General features: G+C 42.4%; 1 protein-coding gene across 1 annotated transcript; it reads left to right on the top strand.

Annotated features, from left to right (window-relative positions):
• The first annotated feature begins 743 nt into the window (after positions 1-743).
• Positions 744-19051, top strand: SALL4 (spalt like transcription factor 4). The gene is made up of 4 exons (XM_043986103.1): positions 744-978; positions 10881-13391; positions 15111-15412; positions 17057-19051. The coding sequence occupies exons 1-4, from the start codon at positions 744-746 to the stop codon at positions 17477-17479; spliced, it is 3471 nt and encodes a 1156-aa protein (XP_043842038.1). The 3' UTR covers positions 17480-19051.
• Positions 19052-20271: the final 1220 nt, after the last annotated feature.

Consider the following 20271-nt stretch of genomic DNA (forward strand, 5'->3'; position numbering starts at 1 on the left):
AAGCTCTAGGCTCATCTCCTGTGGCGCCAGGAGATTTTGCGGAAGAAGCAGCAGCTAGATGGGTTAGTATTTGGATACTGAAAAGATACTTCCAAAATTAAGAAAGGTGCACAAACGCATACCTCTCCTATCGCTGATTCTTTGCGGGGCGGGGGCTAAGGGGAAAAAAAGTTTAAGTATACTGAGAGCGACTACACCTAGGGCTAAGCCATTCATCCCGAAACTAGGTTCATAACTTGATCACATCAGAACAGACGCCGGGTGATAACTCGTCTCCTAAGCAGCACCTCCCCCTACCCCTCTGATTTAATACCTTTCTAAAAAAGAACTCGAAGGAGTTCACTTGATGGCTAATTTCACCCTTGCAAAACATTAATTAAAGGACGCCACTAAAAAGTCCTAGACACGGAGCTATCTTTAAGTCCTCATTTGGAAAAACAAATGTTTGCATGCGTGTGTACATTTTCATGGGGTACCACGACGTGTCCCCTTGAATTTCATTATGTCCCGGGAGCCAATCTGAACATGCATGCTAATTAGCTCAACTCCCTCGATACTCAAGCCTTTTGTCGCAGGCATAGAGAACCGTTCAGGGGCCGGACTACAAAACCCACAATCCCCCTCCCCACCCTGATCAATGAGGGCTTATTTAAATAATCTGTGAGCTTTTGGACCCAGGCCAATCAGCTGTCAGGGCTCATGATAAATCGCAATGCATTATTGATAATCATAATTACTCTGACATGCGCGTTCCAGCCGAAGGGGGATATTTCCCAACTCTAGGAATTTGTTGTGAAGGGGAAAATAATTGCTACAATTTTGCTCCCGATGCTCGAACCATGTCGAGACGCAAGCAGGCGAAACCCCAGCACATCAACTCTTCGGAAGAACCTCTGCAGCTTCCAGATGCGGCAGCCTGCTCTTCGGTCGCCGCCGCCTCCTCAGCTACGACCCCAGCTGCCGCCGCAGCAGAACACGGTAAATGGGCAAGGGAAGTGGGCTTCTCCGGGTCCCCGTAGAACTTTGATCGACGGCCGGGGACAGAGACCCGCAGCGCTCGGGGACTCGGTGCAGCTTCTCGGGGCTACAGCTTGGGCTTCTCTCTTCTTGTACTGGGGTCAGCGCCCTACACTTGGCTTTTTGTATTTTTTATTTTTTGATGGGAAAGGGGAATATTTAAGACGGACGTTTTCCCGTGTAATTCGCTGCCCTGTGCCGCTCCTAGGCTTTTCGGCATAAGAGATGCAATTGCTGTGTTCGGAACAATTTAGGGTGTATTTAAAAAACTCTCAGGGCTCCAGACCTTTCAACCTCTTTGCAGCTGCCCTCGATCCCCGGCTCTGCGCTTCCCTCTCCTATCCCCGTGCCTAATCTTCACCCCCCCCCCGTTTCTCTGGAGCTGGGGTCGGCGGGGTTTACGTACCCCGGGGGATACGAACTGTTGCGCACGCGACCTGCTCTGGTCTCGTCGCCCACCTCCACCCAGGGCAAAGGGGGGGGTGGGGGGACGGGCAGGAGGCAAGAGTCACGGAACCCCTGACCTCCGCGCTCCCCGGGGGCGCCGGGAGCTCGCGGGATCTGTCTACTCGGTTTGCCCTCCCCTTGGGGCCCAGGGAAGTGTGGTGAGGGGGTGCAACTTATTGTTTCTCCCCCATCCCCACCCCCACCCCCCGGGCTATCGCAGTCGCCCCGGACCTTTGTAGCCTGACCTCCAGCCATCTTTGATTTCCGACTTCCTAAAATAACCCGCGGTGAGCTAATGGGGACGGTCCGGGCAGTTGGGGAATGGGTGTTGTGTGTGGCGTGAGGTCGCTTCCCCACCCCGCCACCCCCGAGTTAACCCCGACTCCTTTTTTGAAGGAAGACGTACGTTTTGAGGGTTCTCTATTCCTCTGACGCTGGGTCCCCATGATGTGTGGGGGCGGGATGGGGACTGGGAGAGGTGGGGGGGGAGGGGAAAGGGATGACTGGGGCGGGGTGGAGGAACTAGAGACTGGGGGGGGGGGGCGTTGGTCTTTTCGTTTTTGGTGTGCTTCCCGAGACGGACGAGTACTTCCACCCGGACCCTTCTTTGCTATTCGTTCCCCCCTCCCCCCGGACTTAGAGGTGGAAAGTTTTTTAGCCACTTCGCCTCTGGCAGTTCCAAGTGACTTAGATATTCGAGCTCCACTATCTCCATTCTTTCCTTCCCCCTTCTCACCCCCTCCCCCGCCGCCAAATAGTCTCCGATTGTGGGTGTGTGTGGTGGTTGCACAGCTACAATATTAGATTCTGGGGTCCCTCCGCATAACTAATTAAGACACTGAAACCAGCTGTTTGGGGTGAGGGATTTGAAGATCGAAGTGGTCTCGGGCCCCTAGTTTCCAACCCCGACTCAATGATATCTGGAGAGGAACTGGAATTTCGATTGGTTCCCAATTAATCATTCTTGAAATAGGTATAGTTAGTCGAGTTGGTTAACAGCCACACCCTCCACCCGAGAGAGATTTGGTTGTGTGCTTTTAAAAAGCAACTTGGGCTTTAACGCAAGTGATCTTGTGTAACCCAAATTCGCCCCCCCCCCCATTTTAAGCCTTATTTTTAAGTAGTCCTAGTTCTGAAACCCTTGAGCGGTTGCACGGCCACCCTGGATTGTACGGGTTTTTTTTTTGGGGGGGAGAACCAAATGTAGTTTTGGGGGTGGGGGGTCCTGGCTACTGGTGACTGGGGGAGTTTGGATTCGACCAGAAGGCAATAAATCCCATGTTTAATGCATGACTGTTTTTCCTTTGTGCCTTAGGTTAGGCTGGGGGGTGGAGGTGGTGATTCCACATGTAAATAGCAGCCCACTGCTGGAGAGCTGCCTCTAGGGACCCGTCAGAGACAAAAGGGTTAACATTGGGGGCTGCATGCTTGATTTTGGGGGTGGGGGAGGAGTCAGCTAAGTTTTGCGAATTTTCCTCACCTAGCTTACCTGAGTGCGTTAAGTAGCTATTTTATTTCAGAGCAAAAGTTGGGAGTAAAATTTGGATTCTAGTTCCAAAAAGTTACTTTCTCTAAGACACTTCAGTCAGCAGTTTCGGGCCTTTATTGTTTTAAAGTACCGCCGAGCTATTCTCACTTTTGGGAGGTCTTTGTTAATCAGAAGCAAGTTTGCACTCAATTTAGACTCTTATTAATTGCTAACAACTACTGTATCTGTATGTATTTCCCGTGGAAAACTGAACTGCTAACTGGCGCCATCTAGAGTTCAGTTAAATACTAACCGTCCTTTTCTTTCCCCTCCCCCCCCCATCATCTTTCCTCAGGTAACTCACACCTTGTCTTGTTTTTGTTTTTTGAAGCAGTTTTGGGTAAAGATTGGCAGCTGAGGAGACCTCCAGCCTCATCTGGTGTTAACACTGCTCTCCTCCCCCAGTTGTAGAGCCCTCTTGAGCCCTGGGTATCTCACAAGGTTTCCCCCAGTTGAGTTGCTTTAGGGTGTCTTCCTTGCCCTCCCCCCCATCCGAAAAAGGGTTTTTCCCCCTTTTTTTTTTGAATTGAATTTGAGAGCTTCTCTGCAAGTGGGGCAGAAACTGCTGGGGTTCAACCTGAAAGCATAACAGAAATCTATCAACTTCTGTTTGTGATTGCTATCAGAAGCAGTGGGAGGGTGAAGCCTTGAAAGCCTGAATTACTCCAGAGAAAGAGGGTTTCTCTTACAGTTGGAATTTGGAGGACTTTAAAATTCCCAGATCTATGTTTTGAAAGCATTAGTCCCATCGAAGAAAATCTTGGATACTGAAATATAGAACAAAAGACTTTCAAATACCATTAATGCTCTGCTCCAGTTATTTTTGACTGAGCTAGGGGCCTAGGTGTGTATGCCTTTTAAGGTTGGGCCCACCTAATTTGCAAGGCAATTTGAGACCTACCTCAGAAAACAATGCCATTTTGGGGAGGAAAATGGTCGCGGTAACGGGACAATCAATTAGCAGATCAAAAAATCAGCAGGTGGTCAGAGGAATAATGCTACATACTGAAAATTAGCATTTTCTCTAAAGGGTTTAAAATGCCCATTGTGCCATACTGGATTACCATCATTAAAGTCTAAGATTTATACCCTTTAAAAAAAATAGTGGCTATTTAAACTTTAAGAATGAAAAATCTTATCACTTAGAAGGAAAGAGTACTGTTTCCGAAGCTTTCACTCTAGCTCATAAACTTACTGGAAATGTGAAGTTTACATACAGATTAAGGGGAAGCTCTTATGAAGCTTGGAAAAGTCATTGGAAGCTTCTGGATAGATACTATAAGATTCAGTTTAAATTTCAGATGGGGGGGAGGAAGAAGCATGCATATTTCTTGTGCTTAACTTCTATTTGACCACTTAAAAAGTTTGCATTGCAAAATATTTGCTGCCTACAAAGAATGTAGCATTTGAACCCCAAGAAAAGATACTTACTTTGTGGTTAATATATTGACTAATTTTCAACCCCACTCTTTTTTTTTTTAGTTTAGGTATTCATTCCATGTATTTGATAATGTACTAGGTGCCACTGCTGCCACTGACAGTGTTAAAGAAATAACCTTGCCCTTCCTAGCGTATTTTAGACTTGTGGTAAAGGTATAAATATGTGGATGTCAAGAGTTAGACTTGGGATACTCTGACTTGGCAGCATAGACAGTTTGTTTTTTGTATTAACTTGCACAAATGTCTTGATGTTGGGAGTAATTTTTAGTCTTATTGAATGCTGAGAAAGAAATTCTCTTTCAGAGCCTTTACTGAGATAGGCACTGTTGAATTTCAATCTTGTATCCATTTCTCTTGCTTACTCCGTGTTTCTGTTTTTGTTTTTTTGTACATAGTGAAACAAATAACTTCAAGTGTTTATACTCGTGTGAAATATTATAGCAAGAATCTATTAGGGCTAGAATAATAACCCTTCTCCTAGATGTAGAGCTAGCAGGGACCTCGGATCATAACCCCTCATTTTACATACAAATGGGAGAAACCGAGCTTTGGAAAGGTCAACAAGTATAGCTTGGATATTTTGAATATATGTTCTTGGGAGTCTAAAGACAACACACAATTGCACTGTGTACCTTGTAAGATACCTGGTACTTTAAATGTCATTGAGGTTTTGTTTTTTATATCAAACTAGCTTTCCAATCTCTTTCCCATAAGCAGTAGAGGCATCTCTTTTTAACAAAGTTTGAGGGGGTGACGACTGCAGTTAGCAAAACCAACATAAAATGTCTCTATGTATTACATGCTTATGGTATTTTTTGAGTACTTTACTGTCACTGAAGATGGCAGCAATATTCCATTATTAGGCTCACATTTAGAAAGGTTATAATCATCTTGCAGCCAGTTTTGGAGAAAAACTAGTTTAGCTATTCAGACACTACTAGCTCTGTGTTCTTGAGCAAATCACTTGACCTATTAGCCTCAGTTTCCTCAATTGTAAAATGGGAATAATGGTGCCATCTCAGAGTTATTGGGAAGATCAAATGTGTATTTTTAAAGCACTTAGCACAGTGCCTGGCACATAGTAGGTGCTATATAAAATCTAGTTATGTTAAGGTGGTGGTAGTCTTTGATTGCTAAGGTCATTTTGAAAAGTGTCTTGGGTCTAATATACCCCCCCAAAAAGAATTTTTAAGGAGAACTGGTGTCCCCATAGTTGGCTTGCCTTCCCTTAATAATGCAGTCTTTGACTAAAAAAAAAAAATGGTTGAGAACCAGAAGGGAAACTTGTAAGCCCGCCTCATTTTTTTACAAAGGAAACTGAGGTTCCATGACTTAGAACCATTTGCCTCACGTCAAGACTTGAGCAGCTCTGATTGGATATATCAAACTGAGAGGCTTGAGCAGTACTAATGTAGCAGAGCACTTAGCAAGTAGAACCTAAATCTTGGAATGTGTGTTAGTGTTCGGCTGAAGTGTTCCTTTAAAGGTTGGTAAATCTCTTTTGCCACTCTATACAATAACCCTGTCCTAGTTTGAATTTTAATTTAATCCTGATTTTCTTTAAATGGGTTTCAGATTGGACACCTTTAGAAAGAGTAATGGTAAGAATTAAAAATGGATTTTATACTAGAACCTATCATACTGATCACTGAGGATTTCTGCTTTGTAATTTTAAGGAGGGAAAAACATAATTGCCTTTTTATTTTCAGGAGGGTTGATTATGCTTTTTTTCCATAATCTATCAGTAGTTTCCTTATTTTTAATATAGAAACAAATGATGAGAAGTTAAAATGCAGTCAAGATACTGTTTAGAGTTTCCTAGGTTCTTGAGCATTTCATCTACTATTGTATAGGATGAAGACTTGCTTACAATAGTAGGTTATTTTCTATCCATTTGGCAGTGATTGAATCTAAAACCCCCTGCTGGGTATCCGGCATTCTTCTAACTTATTGGATACCTAGATGCTGAGAGATAACATTCCTGAAATTGGGGGGAGGTAGAAAGATGGGAAAACAGTGCAGAAGTACAATCCCTATTTTTTTTTTTAAGAGGTTAACCTGAGTGCATGAACAATGTTCTTCCAAGACCCCTCTTGCTACTTTGCAAACACTGATACAGTATTTGGACAGAGGTGATCTTGGATGTAGACATGCTTCACAGGTTTGCTTTGTACACAAGTAAAGCCCCCTCCCCCCACATTGAAGTTTAAGACTGTCAAATATGATGTTACTGATAATGTTTTCTTAGGTAAAGAGTGTCAAGTCGACTTGCAGAGTAAATGTTTTAGGTGATCTAACTGTAAATCACTCTGGGCAACCATTCACTGTCCTTGGCCTCAGCAATTGTAATTTTTAAAATACTCACTGCCCTTTTTTCCCCTATTAGTAATTACAGCAAAGAAAGTCTTGGATCAGTCAGTCAAACAATTTATTAAGCACCTACTATGTGCTGGGCACTGAGGAGATGAAAAAATACAAAAGGACAATCCTTGCTCAAGGAGTTGTCTAATGTGCAGACAATGGGCAAATAACTAAGTACAAATAAGTTATAGACAGATTGGAAATGATCAACAGAAGGAAGGTACTAGGATTAAGAGGGATCAGGAAAAGCTTCCTTTAGAAGGTCAGACTTAAAGGAAGCCAGAAGTTTGAGGGAGGGAGAGCATTGTCCTCCTGGAGTACAACCGAGGAAAGTGCCTTGAGTTGGGAAATGGGAGTTTCTTGTGAGGAACTGCAAGGAGGCCAGTGTCTGGATGAAAGAGCTCATATGTACATACACAGAGGGGTGTAAGGTCGGAGAAGGCCAAATTATGAAGAGCTTTGAACACCAAAGAGGATTTTGTATTTGGTCCTGGTGGTTAGGGAGCCCTTCGAGTTTAAGGGGGTGACTTATCAGACCTGTGCTTCAGATAGCTCACTTTGACAGGGAGAGACTTTTTGGCAGGCTGACAAACCAACCACTATTGCAATAGCCTGGGAGGATGGTGGCGAAGGCCCGCTCTCTAGTGGTGGCAATGTCAGAAGAGAAGGGGGAGCATATATAAGAATTAAGGAGGGGGAAAGTTGACTGGTCTTGGCAGAGATGGGATATGATGGGTAAGCAGTCAGGGTCACAAAGACTTCTCCTAAGGACCCTGGGTGACTTGAAAGACTGGCAGTAGCCTCAACAGTAATAGAGAAGGATGGAATTGAGGGGCTGAAGGTTTGGGGAAGATAATGAATTCACTTTGGGACATGTTGCTTCTAAGATGTCTACAGTATATCCAGTTTAGGTCTAATTGGCAGTGGGAGGTATAAATCTAGGATTAGAGGTTAGGATTGGATCAGTAGATTTAAGAATCATCAGCATATTGCTCATAATTGAATCAACCAGAACTAATGGAATTCTATAGAATTAGTATAGAAAAGGGGAGGCCCCAGGACTGATCCTGGGGCTTGTTACAGAAGTGTCATAGCTTGTCAAGCATCAGAGCCAGGATTTTAATCCAGGTTTCCTGATTCTCAAGTTTTGACATTCCTTTTGCCCTAAAACTTAGTACAGTAGGTTCTCAAAGTGTAGTCTAGGGACCCCTGGAGTCTTGACCCTTGGTCTATTAGGTCAAAACTACTTATAACAAGATTTAAATTTTGATAAATGTAACCCGCATAAACAAGCTCTTTGGGAAGGGAAGAATCTCCACTTTTTAAGAATGCAAAGAAGTCCCCAAACCAAAAAGTTTGAGAATTCACTGACCTGTAGTCCACAGCCCTATAATTTTATAGAACCCTAAATCTAGAACTAGACAGGGTCCTGAGAGTGATGCCAAGTTAAGCATTCTTTGTCATGCCACACCACACTCTATTTCACTTGAGTTGTAAGGCAGGCACTTGTAAGGCACTTGTTACTAGACTCCAGGGAGTCAGGATACCTGGCCTCCAGCCCCAGTTTTATCATTAATGTTGCAAGTCCTCTTAGGCTTGGGCCTTATTTTCCTACTGTAACATGAGAGGTTGGCTGAAATTAGAATTAGAAGGATCAGTCTATGTATGATAGGACTAGACTAGGACGAATACCTCATATATTTAACATGGTGCTTGTAGCTAGGGAGCAAAAGAAAGGGGATATTCTCTCTTGGTCCACAAGATTAGAATTTAGATGGGAAGAGAACTTTTATATGTATGGATATATGATGGAAGAAGCAACAGGGCTTCGTGGCTAGAGCCAGTTATGAAGCAGGAAGATATCAACTTAGGAATTCACACCTGGAATGTATACTATGACTAGATAAGTCTCTTTATGCTATCATCTGTGTCCCAGGTAATTCTCTGAAGTATAGTAAGCTCCTCCCTCAAAAATCTTCCAAAGTGGAACGGTGTGCCATATGGTATGAGTAGTCAAAAATCAAGGTATAAGAAGGGAAGAAAACCTCAATATGGGTTAGGTGTATTTTTAGTGAACTAAGATGACAAAAGGGATATGAATGCATAGGCAGGAGTGGGAACAGCACAAATTTGAGCAAGACACATAGACTGTTGGGAGTAGATTATCTTTGAGGAGGGAGAAGAGGGACAATGACTAGACCTTCAATTGTTGAGTCTTAAAAGACAGGCCTTTTAAAAGAAAAATACCAATAATTACTGGCTTTCTGTGAGTTGTATTTTTACAAAAGAATCTACATATATTTCTTTTTAAAGTAGAAAAAGTGGTCTGGCTTGGAGTTGGATTCTGCTTCCAAATAGACACAAACTCAAAACTATAAATAAAATTTTTTGGTTTTGTTTTGTAATAAAAGACTTGTGTGTGACCTACCTGCTGCCTAATGTCAGATCCTAAATTCAGTGTGAGACGCAAAGGCCCCAGGGGTTTTTGGAACACTTACTGTTCTAGAGAGGCTGCTTGTGCTTTAGCCAGTAAATATGAAAGTAAAGTTCCTAACTTTAGGGCACTAGATCTGCAAGTAACCCTGTCATGTATATGCAGCTGAAAGAGTATTTCAGAAATACTATAAAAAGCTGGGATCATATAAGGGAGCTGAACTGTAGTGCAAACTCTTGGAAGTCAGTCCCTATTTGGGGAGGGGGGTGGGGTAGAGAGACTTGTATAAATGTAACTGACAAAGTTTGACCAGTTGGGAATTGCCTGAGCTTTATTAATTGCCCATTCTATGAATTCATTTGAACATACTGATTTCTTCTTTCCTAGCTGATTTCAGCTGTCGGTACTAGGAGGGGGTTAATTTTTATATAGTGACCTGTGCGTGTTTGCCATACCTTAGATTGGCTTGACTGGCATGCTGAATGAACCTTGAGACCTAAAAAGGGATCTAATCTAATATCCCTTGCCCCTTATATAGATAAGGAAAAACTAGTACACCAGCCAACTTGTCTTTGAGTTTTAGCCTTCACAGCTGAGCCCCAAAGTGAGTATAAAGACAGAATTCAGTAAAGGGTTGGATTTGAAGTTTGTTCCATCTCTTTGCTGCTTTTATAGTTGTGTAGCCTGGGAAAGATATTTAATCTCAGATTTAAGTTGATTAGATATTTGTAAAATGGGTTAGATTACAGAGGCAAGAAGCAAAGACTGTTCATGGTGTCATGCATCCTTTTTGTTGATATAAAACATCCAAAGGGAATCTTTGGATTTGAGTAAAAACATTGTGATCCCCCTCCCCCACCCTTGGCCAAATAAAACCAACCAAAGTCAAAAGATGCCCCAAGTGAAGCTTAAATAATGAATCAAATCATAGCTGGCAAATCCTAAGGGATGAGTCCTAGATAAAATATCCTTATTATGATCTTCATGGGAATAAAGCTTAATCCAAGTCCATGTGTTTTCTGGCATAAAAATAAATAAAATTAAAAAGTAAAATAGGTTAGATTAGACATCTGATTTAGATGGAAGGGGCTTGTGTTCAACCTCTCCTTATTTCCTTTCCCAGCTCTGAGTTCCTTCCATCCCTTCCTTGCCCAGTGTTCTTTCTGTTTTATTTGTTATAACCTTCTAGAGCTACTTTGTTGTTTAGTGCTGTCTGACTCTGTGATCCTCTTTGGTGTTTACTTGGCAAACATCCTAGAGTGGTTTACTATTTCCTTCTCTAGCTCATTTTCAAGATGAGGAAACTGAGGCAAACAGGCTTACATGACCTGCCCAGGGTAACACAGCTATTAAGTGTTTGAGTTCAGATTTGAACTCCAGGCCCATTAATTACTTTATCCACTTTACCACCTCTGCCTGTCTAAGGCTGCTATAACCCAAATTTTCCTCCCCTGGTATTATGCCAGTTTTAGAAATACTTGGGGGGTTAACAAGTTCTAAGGTACATCTCACTAAAGTAAATATCCTACTCACAAACATTTCTCTTCTCAGTTTTATCCCTGTATTAGGATAGGATATCTCTATCTATATATCTATATACACACACATTAGTTTCTTGTCTGTATTAAATTTTGCTTTTTCCTCCCCCCTCAGGTGGTCCACCAAACTGCCCTGGAGATGGAGAGGGAATAAGAGGAAGAGTTAAACGATGTCGAAGTGAGGAAACTAATATCTGTGAGAAATGCTGTGCAGAGTTCTTCAGCCTTTCTGAATTCTTGGAACATAAGAAAAATTGCACTAAAAATCCACCTGTCTTAATCATGAATGACAGTGAGGGGACAGCACCTCCTGAGGTCTTTACAGAAGTTACCCCAGCCCCATCAGAGAATTTTCCAATCGATCGTTTGGAAAATCAGGTCAATAAGGACAGTCGTTCAAAGAATTGCACTGCTTCTGTGGACAAGAAAGAGAAGTCTAGTGTGGAGGCAGGAGCCTACCTCAAAGCAGAACCCACGGCCCCTCCTACACCCCATGGGATAAGCTATTTACCAAAAGGCAAAGTTCCTAACACTAATGTGACTTTACAAACACTACGGGGGACCAAAGTAGCTGTGAATCAGAGGAGTGCTGATGCTGTGTCTTTACCAGTCCAGGGCTTTGGTACCTTCCCCATGATCCTAGAACAGCTAATGAGTCTCCAGCAACAACAGCTTCAGCAAATCCAGCTTACTGAGCAGATCCGTGTGCAAATGACCATGATGGCCACCAGTGGCCAGCACCCATCAGTGTCTCATGGTTCTGAGCCTTTGAAAACACTGGGCACTCATATGTCCCAGCATCTCTCCACTGCTTTGGCTTTAGTTGGGCAAAAGGCTGGAAGCCAGAGCCTGTCACTAGAATCCTTGAAACAAGGCAAACTACCTCATGCCAATATAGGCATCCCAACTGCTGGTTCAGTAGCCTCTAGCCTACCATCCTTCTCTTTAAAGCCTGATGGAAACAGGATCCTTCCTAATGCAATGTCTCGTCTTCCAAATCCTTTACTACCTCAGTCATCGGGCTCAGTTCTTTTTCAGAACCCATTCCCTGCAGTGTCTTCAGTGGCTTCTGTGTTGGACCCATCCAAGAAAGGGAAGGGGAAACCTCCCAACATTACTGTTTCTGAGAGCAAACCAAATGCTGAGGAGCCCTTCTTCAAGCACAAATGCAAGTTCTGTGGCAAGGTGTTTGGAAATGATAGTGCCTTGCAAATTCATCTCCGTTCCCATACTGGGGAGAGACCATACAAATGCAACATCTGTGGCAATCGCTTCACCACTAAGGGGAATTTGAAAGTTCACTTCCAGCGTCATAAGGACAAATATCCCCAGATAAAAATGAATCCCCACCCTGTCCCTGAACACCTGGATAGCCTGACAAATGCCAGTGGGATCTCGTGTGGAATATCTGTACCCATGGATGAATCAAATCTGATTGTGGACAGCAAACCTCCCCTGACCACCGGGACCCCTTCCCTAGGCTTACCTCAAACTCTCTCTTTGACCCCCAAAGACTCACTTGGTGCTTTTCCCAATGATCTACCATCCAGGCCTTCCCCAGAGAGTGAAGGGGGTTCCACATCTTCTGGTGTGACCAGTCTTGAATCTGGGACAGAGCAGAGCTTGAGTTCCCCACAGGCTGGTAGTAGCATTGGTAGTTTTTCAGGCAGTGGGGCCACTGAGCAGGGGTCTGAGACTTTGAAGTTGCAGCAGCTGGTAGAAAACATTGATAAGACTACCAGTGACCCCAATGAATGTATCATCTGTCACAGAGTTCTGAGCTGCACAAGCTCTTTGAAAATGCATTATCGCACTCATACTGGGGAGAGACCATTCAAATGTAAGATCTGTGGAAGGGCCTTCTCCACAAAAGGCAATCTTAAGACTCATTATGGAGTTCACAGAGCCAACACTCCTTTAAAAATGCAACATTCTTGCCCCATTTGCCAAAAGAAATTTACCAATGCAGTAGTGTTGCAGCAACATATCCGAATGCACATGGGTGGCCAGATTCCTAACACCCCTATGCCTGAGAATTCCTGTGACCATGTTGATATGGATCCAACCATTATCAGTGAGAAAAATGGAGATGCCACTGTCAATTGCATTGGTGAGACCATTGAAAGCATTGTTGATATGGAAGACTTGGACTCCCAGGATGCTCCTAGTGGTTCATCTAAGCCATCTACTCCATTTACTGATACTCAGTCAGAAACACCAGCTGTGGCATTTACTAGCATCTCAGTATTAGAGGCTCCAGGGAAAATGGGCAATCCGCCTCTGACCCTTCAGCGACAGAGTAGCCTGAAATCAAGTTCTGCAGAAAGTGATGGCATGACCAATGATTCCTCATCTGTAATGGAAGATCAAGATTATCAAAACGGCCGAAGTCCAGAGTCTGCATCATTCCAAGCGTTATCTCCAGCAAATAGTCAGGCTGAAAGTATTAGGTCCTCCAAGTCACCTGTCTTAATCAGTCATGATGACATGGGAAATAAGGCTGAAGGACCCGAAAACCCTCCAGCAGAAACTGAAGGTGATGGTGCTTTGGATTTAACTTATGCCAATGTTGGCCGAAAGGTTATCAAGGAAGAGCCTGGGTTAAATTTTACAAATGGGGAGTATGGTAGGTATTTGCTGCTGTGTAGGGAGAAAAGTCCTGATTTTTAAAAAACAGCATTTCGAGAATATCAATCACTGATTGAATCTCTAAGGGACTGCTAAATCATCTATTCCTAGCCATACTTGGATAGGAATTCACAGGGTTGGCAAATTTGGCCTGTTACTGGTTGGTTTGTTTTTTGGTTTTGGTTTTGGTTTTTTTTGTGGGGCAATGAGGGTTAAGTGACTTGCCCAGGGTCACATAGCTAGTAAGTGTCAAGTGTCTGAGGCCGGATTTGAACTCAGGTCCTCCTGAATCCAGGACCAGTGTTTTATCCACTGTGACACCTAGCTGCCCTGTTACTGTTCTTTTTTATGACTCATGATCTAAGAATGGTTCTTTAAAAAAAATTTTTTTAATCTGTATTTAAAACTATAAAGAATCATTCTTTTTGCCAGCTCCTAAACTTATATCATCAAGCAGCCATTTTATCTCATTGAAAATGTCTTGATAAAGAGCTAGTTATATATATCAATACTCTTTTCTTCTTTTTTTTTCTTTTTTTGGTGGGACTATAGGGGGTTAAGTGACTTGCCCAGGGTCACACAGCCAGCAAGTGTCAAGTGTCTGAGGCTGGATTTGAACTCAGGTACTCCTGACTCCAGGGCCGGTGCTCTATCTACTGCGCCACCTAGCTGCCCCCATCAATACTCTTAAGTATTAAAATCATAGCCGTCCTATCTATAGGGCTTTAAATTTTATAGGCATACACAGCCTTTGATTTTGCCTCAATCCTGACTTCATTTTCCCCAACCCTGGGACTGAGGTTGCTTAATATGTGATTTCAGGTTATGTTGGTGAAATTTATTTCCAGGTCTCTTGACTTTCAGGTTCAGTACTCAGGGCTACCATACTGCTTCAATATTTAGCAATTTTAGAACAAAGGTTTTCTTTTGTTTTGTTTTGTTTTGTTTTTGGAGAGGCAGTTGGGGGTAAGTGACTTGCCCAGGGTCACACAGCTAGTAAGTGTCTGATTCTGGATTTTAACTCAGGTCCTCTTGACTCCAGGGCTGGTACTCTATCCACTGTGCCATCTAGCTGCCCCTATATTTAGCAGGTTTTAAGCTGAAGTATCCCTTTTCTTCCAAATATACCTACTGGTCCCAGTTCTGGATTCTAGGGCCCTCAGACCCAAGTTCAATTGGTCCAAGATCTAGTATGAAATCTTGCCTACAGTATTTAGCAGCTCAGTGATTGTGGGAAAGTCACTTAACTGTGAAGTTCAGTATCTGTTAGAATTGGAAGCCTCGGGGTGGCTAGGTGGCGCAGTGGATATAGCACCGGCCCTAGATTCAGGAGTACCCGAGTTCAAATTTGGCCTCAGACCCTTGACACTTAGTAGCTATGTGACCCTGGGCGAGTCACTTAACCCCAATTGCCTCACTAAAAAAAAAAAAATTGGAAGCCTCAAATGAGATGATGTAAAAAAATTTAAATTTTAGATTGTTAACATCTATATCATGTCAGTAGCCCAGGAAGCGATGGTTAACTGGACCTACAGTAGATTTCAGTAGCTTTTTGGAAGTAATGATCATAAAGTAAAAACATCCCCAGGTCATTTTATAAAGATTTTATTTTGCTGAATTTTTTTTTCTTAAACACTTAAAGATCATTAGACTGACATAGGCTAGTTAGTAATTTTAAAGATGTCTATCTAATGTGCTGGATATTCTTGTCTTTTAGGTCGAAGTAGCATTCCTGCTACCTTTGTCAGAGTGCCACCAGCCTTGATCAAGACAGAAGCTTCTGGAGAGCGGCCCCTAAGCAATAGCCCATTTTCGGGACCTCCTGCCCTGTCTCCAGGGGTGGGCCCCTTGCTTGTGGCCCCACCCCGACGTACAGCCAAGCAGCACATTTGTACCACCTGTGGAAAGAACTTTTCATCAGCCAGTGCCCTTCAGATCCATGAGCGCACTCATACTGGTGAAAAGCCTTTTGCATGTACGATTTGTGGAAGGGCCTTTACAACCAAAGGAAATTTAAAGGTAAATTAAAATATTTCAAGTGAATGAAAAGAAGGAAGTGAAAGGCAAATCAAAGGGCATTTGTATAGAGCCTACTATTTGCCTGGTACTGCACTAAATATTAGGAACACAAAGGCAAAAGTCAGTCCTTGCCCCCAAGGAGACATACAATTATGAATGAGCAAGGTAAAGACAAGATAAACTGGAGTTAGTCTCAGAAGCAAGTCTAGCATTAAGGGAGATGAAGAAGTTGCATACAGTAGGTGTGAACTAAAATCCAAAGAAATGGGAGGAGGGAAAGTTATGCATAGGGAGTGCCCAGTGGAAATGCAGGGAGTTGGGAAGTATCTTGTGCAAGGAAAGGCTGGTGTCACTGGATTGATGAGTTATATGAAGGTGAGGGCAAAATAAGTTATAAGAAAACTGGAAAGGTTGGGCAGGGGGCAGTTTTTATACCGGGCCTTAAATTTGATCCAGGAGCCAATAGGGAGCTCACTGAGTTTATTGAATTGGGAGCGCGCAGTGTGAGACATGGTCAGAACTGCTTTAGGAAGACCAGTCACTTAGAGCTGAATGGATTCCCATAAGTAGAGACTTTAGGGAGATCAACCAGGTTTATTGTCTAGTTTATTTTCCAGGAGTGAACGGTTGGTGGCAGTGTCGGAAGCGGGGGAGGGGGGAGGCATATACAGAGATAGTAGAAAAGCAAAGTCAGAAGGATCTTGTAACAGATTGGATAGAGGATAGTGACACCCTGGACAGTAAGGAGGAAATGAGCTCAGTTTTGGAAGTTGAGCTTGTTACCTATTTTGATTTGTCCTCTAAGTAGAGACTGTAAGAGGAGAGCTCAGGAGAGGTTAAACCTAGATAAGTAGACCTAAGAATCACCAGTATAGAGATGACTGAATTCATGGGAGCCAAGATCACAAAAGTGAAATGTTTTGGAAGAAGACAACTCAAATGAGCATTTTGGTTTGGGGGGGGTGGGGAAGTGTATTTTATGAGGATGGGCTTCTTTGTAGACAGCAGGGAAGTTTCCCATTATACAGGAAGAGCTAAAGTTAAGAGCATTTTGCTGGAAAAGACAGGATGAAATAAGATTGCTTTTACAGGAGGTATTGTGGACAAAGAAGAGCTACCTACCTCTTTAAGACAGGGGTGATAGAGATTGACGGAGGTGCATCTGAGTGAATGAGATGAAGAGGGAGCCTTGATTTTGTTTTCCAGTGAAATGGGGGGGGGGCACAGCTATCATAAAGACCCCCAGACTCTTTCTAGAGTTCTCTTGTGGTCAATCTAGGTTATGTCTTTTCTCCTTAAACAGAAATAACTAGGTATTTAAGTCTTGGCCACAGACTGGCAGCGCCAATGCATTCAGTGCTTAAGTTAGGTGATGCAGCAAGAATAATCCCTTCACCAATGCCAAAAACAGCAAACTAGCTATGTTGTATTTTTTTTGTTTTGTTTTGCAGAGGGGTAGGAGTTAGAGGACTCTTTTCTACATAGCTTTATGATCCTGAATCATTTCAACAAGACTTGAAACAATTTCGTTTCTAAGTGATCATTGTGTGGTTTTTCCCACCTTATCCCAACAAATTTAATGTATCTGAGTTGGGCAGTTATGAGCATCTAGGGATTTATTTGCTTCCTTTTCTCTTTCAACAGGTCCACGTTGGAACTCATGTGTGGAATAATTCTGCCCGACGTGGAAGGAGGCTATCTATTGATAACACAATGGCATTGCTGGGCAACGAAGTCAAGAAGGTATCTGAGATGTTTCCAAAGGATATAGTCCCTCCTGCAGTGAATCTTGATCCCACAGTTTGGAACCAGTATGCAGCTGTGATTAACAATGGCTTAGCAATGAAGACTAATGAGATATCCGTGATTCAGAGTGGTCCTATCCCTGCCCTACCAGTTTCTATCAATGGTGGAGGATCTGTAATGAATAATGCCCCAGTCTCCAAGATAGATGGGTCACAGTCTGGGATTAGCTCTGATGTTATGGAGAAAGCTAGTGCTACTGACAGTGTCCCAAAACATCAATTTCCTCACTTCCTGGAAGAAAACAAGATTGCAGTCAGCTAAAAATGGAAGCTGGAATGCTGGTGGAACAAATAATACACTTTAAAAAAATATTCCAAACCAACAACTTCTGGGCTTTTTTTGTTTTTGTTTTTTTTTCTATCTATGTGCAAAATGACTGTAGTTGTCTTTAAATTCTGGGCAGCTCTACAATCATGGTGGTGTTTTGCAAAACAACAATACAGAATAGGAGTTCTTCTGTTTGGAAAGATGCGGGTCTTGCAAAGTAGCTTTGTTATTTAAACTATAGTCTTCTACAAGCTATAGGAGTTGTACATCCAAAGATTAGTATTTTCCTCCATTAAAGGTGCTGCTTATGAGCCTTGTCAATGAAGTGAGAAAAACAACCCTGAGCAGTAATGGAAAAAAAAAACCAACCAAACTATTTACATGGGCTACTGTTTATGCGGGTAAATATTGTAGAAGGTCTGCCATCCTTTTTTTTTTTTTTTTTTTTTTTAGATTTAGACTTGTTTGTGGGTTTTTTCTCACTCCTTGAATGTACTTTTTTTTTTTTTCTTTACAAAAACTAAGGTTGTAGAATGAGGACTTTCAACCTTTGCATCTGAAACAAAAGGAAAGGCCTTTCTTTACTGGACTTGTTCACAGTCCTTAAGGAATTTTGTGTGTTGGTTGCTGCTTATTTAAGAACAATTCAGCTAGCACCCCAAGAGTGCCAAAGCTGGCTCTTCAGGGTTCTCTCACCATTTTCATAACTGGTAAAGTTATGACACTGAAGGGGAGATTCCCCTCTGCACACCCCCTCTCCCCCTCCCCAACAAGGGGCTCTCAGGTGATTTAATTCAACTAGGCAGTGCCTCCTGCCTTTTTTTGGTGGGGGGAGTAAGGAGGGAACAGCAATTCCATTTGCTATCATTTGTTTCACTGTTAACTCTAAACACCAAGGTCAATAAGGATTCGGGTGGATTGGACAAAGGTTTATGGATATGGGAGAGGAGAAGAGTTCTGGAGCCTAAGCTTTAATTTATCTACCTCATTTTTTTTCTTTTTAGCTGTAGTATCTATTTTTCTATAAATATGACCACTGAACTGAAACTGCTTGTTCCCATGCACTAACAAACAACCAAGCTGATGTATTAGTGGGAGCAGCTGAACTTGGATGACTTTCGTCCTTGTATCTGGTTTGTACATGTAATAAAATGTAAAGTTAAAGATTAACATGACTATAAAGTGACTCTTGGGGGAGGGAAGAAAGGAGACCCTGACTTGTGTTACAGGATTTAGTGTTGCCCCCTAATTATGGAAAGGCCACGAACTGAATGTGGATCAAGATTGCTAGTAGTTTGTGTTCATCAGGTTGTGCACCTGATCATTCTTGCATATGATCTTTTTGCCAAGTTGTGCCTTCCTTTCCTCCTGGATTTGTGAGAGAACACAACAGTACTTGTTTACACTGTGAAGGGATATTGTTACAAAAAAAAAAACCACGCAAACAAAATGGATACCAAAGGCATTGTCATTGTCAAGTTTCTGCCTTGTGAATGTATGACCTGAGGAGAAATTCTGTCATTTCGTGTACCTGCTGATGTGTTTCTGTTGTTTTTTGAAAATAAACTTGGGATGGCTTTTTCATGTGGTATGCAGGTTTTTCTGGCTGCTTAAAACTCAATTTGACTTCCAGGGTAGCTAGGTGTTGCAGTGGATAAAGCACCGGCCTTGGATTCAGGAGGACTTGCGTTCAAATCTGACCCCAGACACTTGACACTTACTTGCTGTGTGACCCTGGGCAAGTCACTTGACCCTCACTGCCTTGCAAAAAAAACAACCAAACAAAACTTCCAAACATAGTAGACCATTGCTGAATAACATGTATAATAGGCCCCTGTCTAAGTATGGTTTTGAAAATTTCATCTACAGGGTGGCCGATCTTTGTTTTGCAGAAGGGGCATCATCATTACCACATTTAACAATAGTCTGGGTAGGAACAGTATATAAAGAATTCCAAATATTGGCTTTTAAAGGATACTGACCCTGCTACTTGGTTCTGGGCTTCTTAAGGAATTCCAAATAATAGTGAACATACAGCTTAAGTTTTCAAACTGCTTTATATATTATCTCATCTTAATCCTGTGGGGTAGGTACAGTTCTCCCCACTTTTGAGGAATCCAAGGCAGATGGTCAATTTTTAAACATTGAATGTTTTTGCCAGTTACTTGCTTTCAATAAGTAAATGTCACACTGCTAGTGTCTTACTATAACTTGGTTATTATTAACTTATAAGTCTTGTATATTATGATCACATTAGCTTTGTTTTTTGGGGGTTTTTTTGCAGGGCAATGGGTGTTAAGTGACTTGCCCAGGGTCACACAGCTAGTAAGTGTCAAGTGTCTGAGGCCTGATTTGAATTCAGGTACTCCTGAATCCAGGACTGGTGCTTTATCCACTGCGCCACCTAGCCACCCCACATTAGCTTTGTTACTAGCTATTTTTTGATGAGGTCATCATTTAAATTTGGGACCTTTTAAAAATTTTATTTTGGGAATGGGGTGGGGAAAATCTCCCCTCCCTAGAATATGTCCCACAGGCAAGGACAGAAACCTGAAGCTTGGTTTACTTGTTGGTTATTAAGTCTTGTTGGAATGCCAGTGACCTTTGGAAGTGTAGAAGGTGAAGTTGAAACTATTCCTACCCTAAGAGCCTAGAAAATGAGTGATATAATTCTGCTTTATTACAGCACCTCTTTCTCATTAGTTAAATGGAATATTGGTCCTATGTTTTTTGAGGGGGGTCTTAATTTGAAGGTCATAAGCCATTTAATTTTAGCAGTGTACTAG

Source organism: Dromiciops gliroides, chromosome 2 (assembly GCF_019393635.1).
Source record: "Dromiciops gliroides isolate mDroGli1 chromosome 2, mDroGli1.pri, whole genome shotgun sequence".
NCBI lineage: Eukaryota > Metazoa > Chordata > Mammalia > Microbiotheria > Microbiotheriidae > Dromiciops > Dromiciops gliroides.

Coding starts and splice junctions, on each gene's coding strand:
- SALL4 (XM_043986103.1), top strand. CDS start 744: ATGCGCGTTCCAGCCGAAGGGGGATATTTCCCAACTCTAGGAATTTGT. Junction 979..10,880: donor TGCCGCCGCAGCAGAACACG/GTAAATGGGCAA, acceptor CTCCCCCCTCAG/GTGGTCCACCAAACTGCCCT. Junction 13,392..15,110: donor TTTTACAAATGGGGAGTATG/GTAGGTATTTGC, acceptor CTTGTCTTTTAG/GTCGAAGTAGCATTCCTGCT.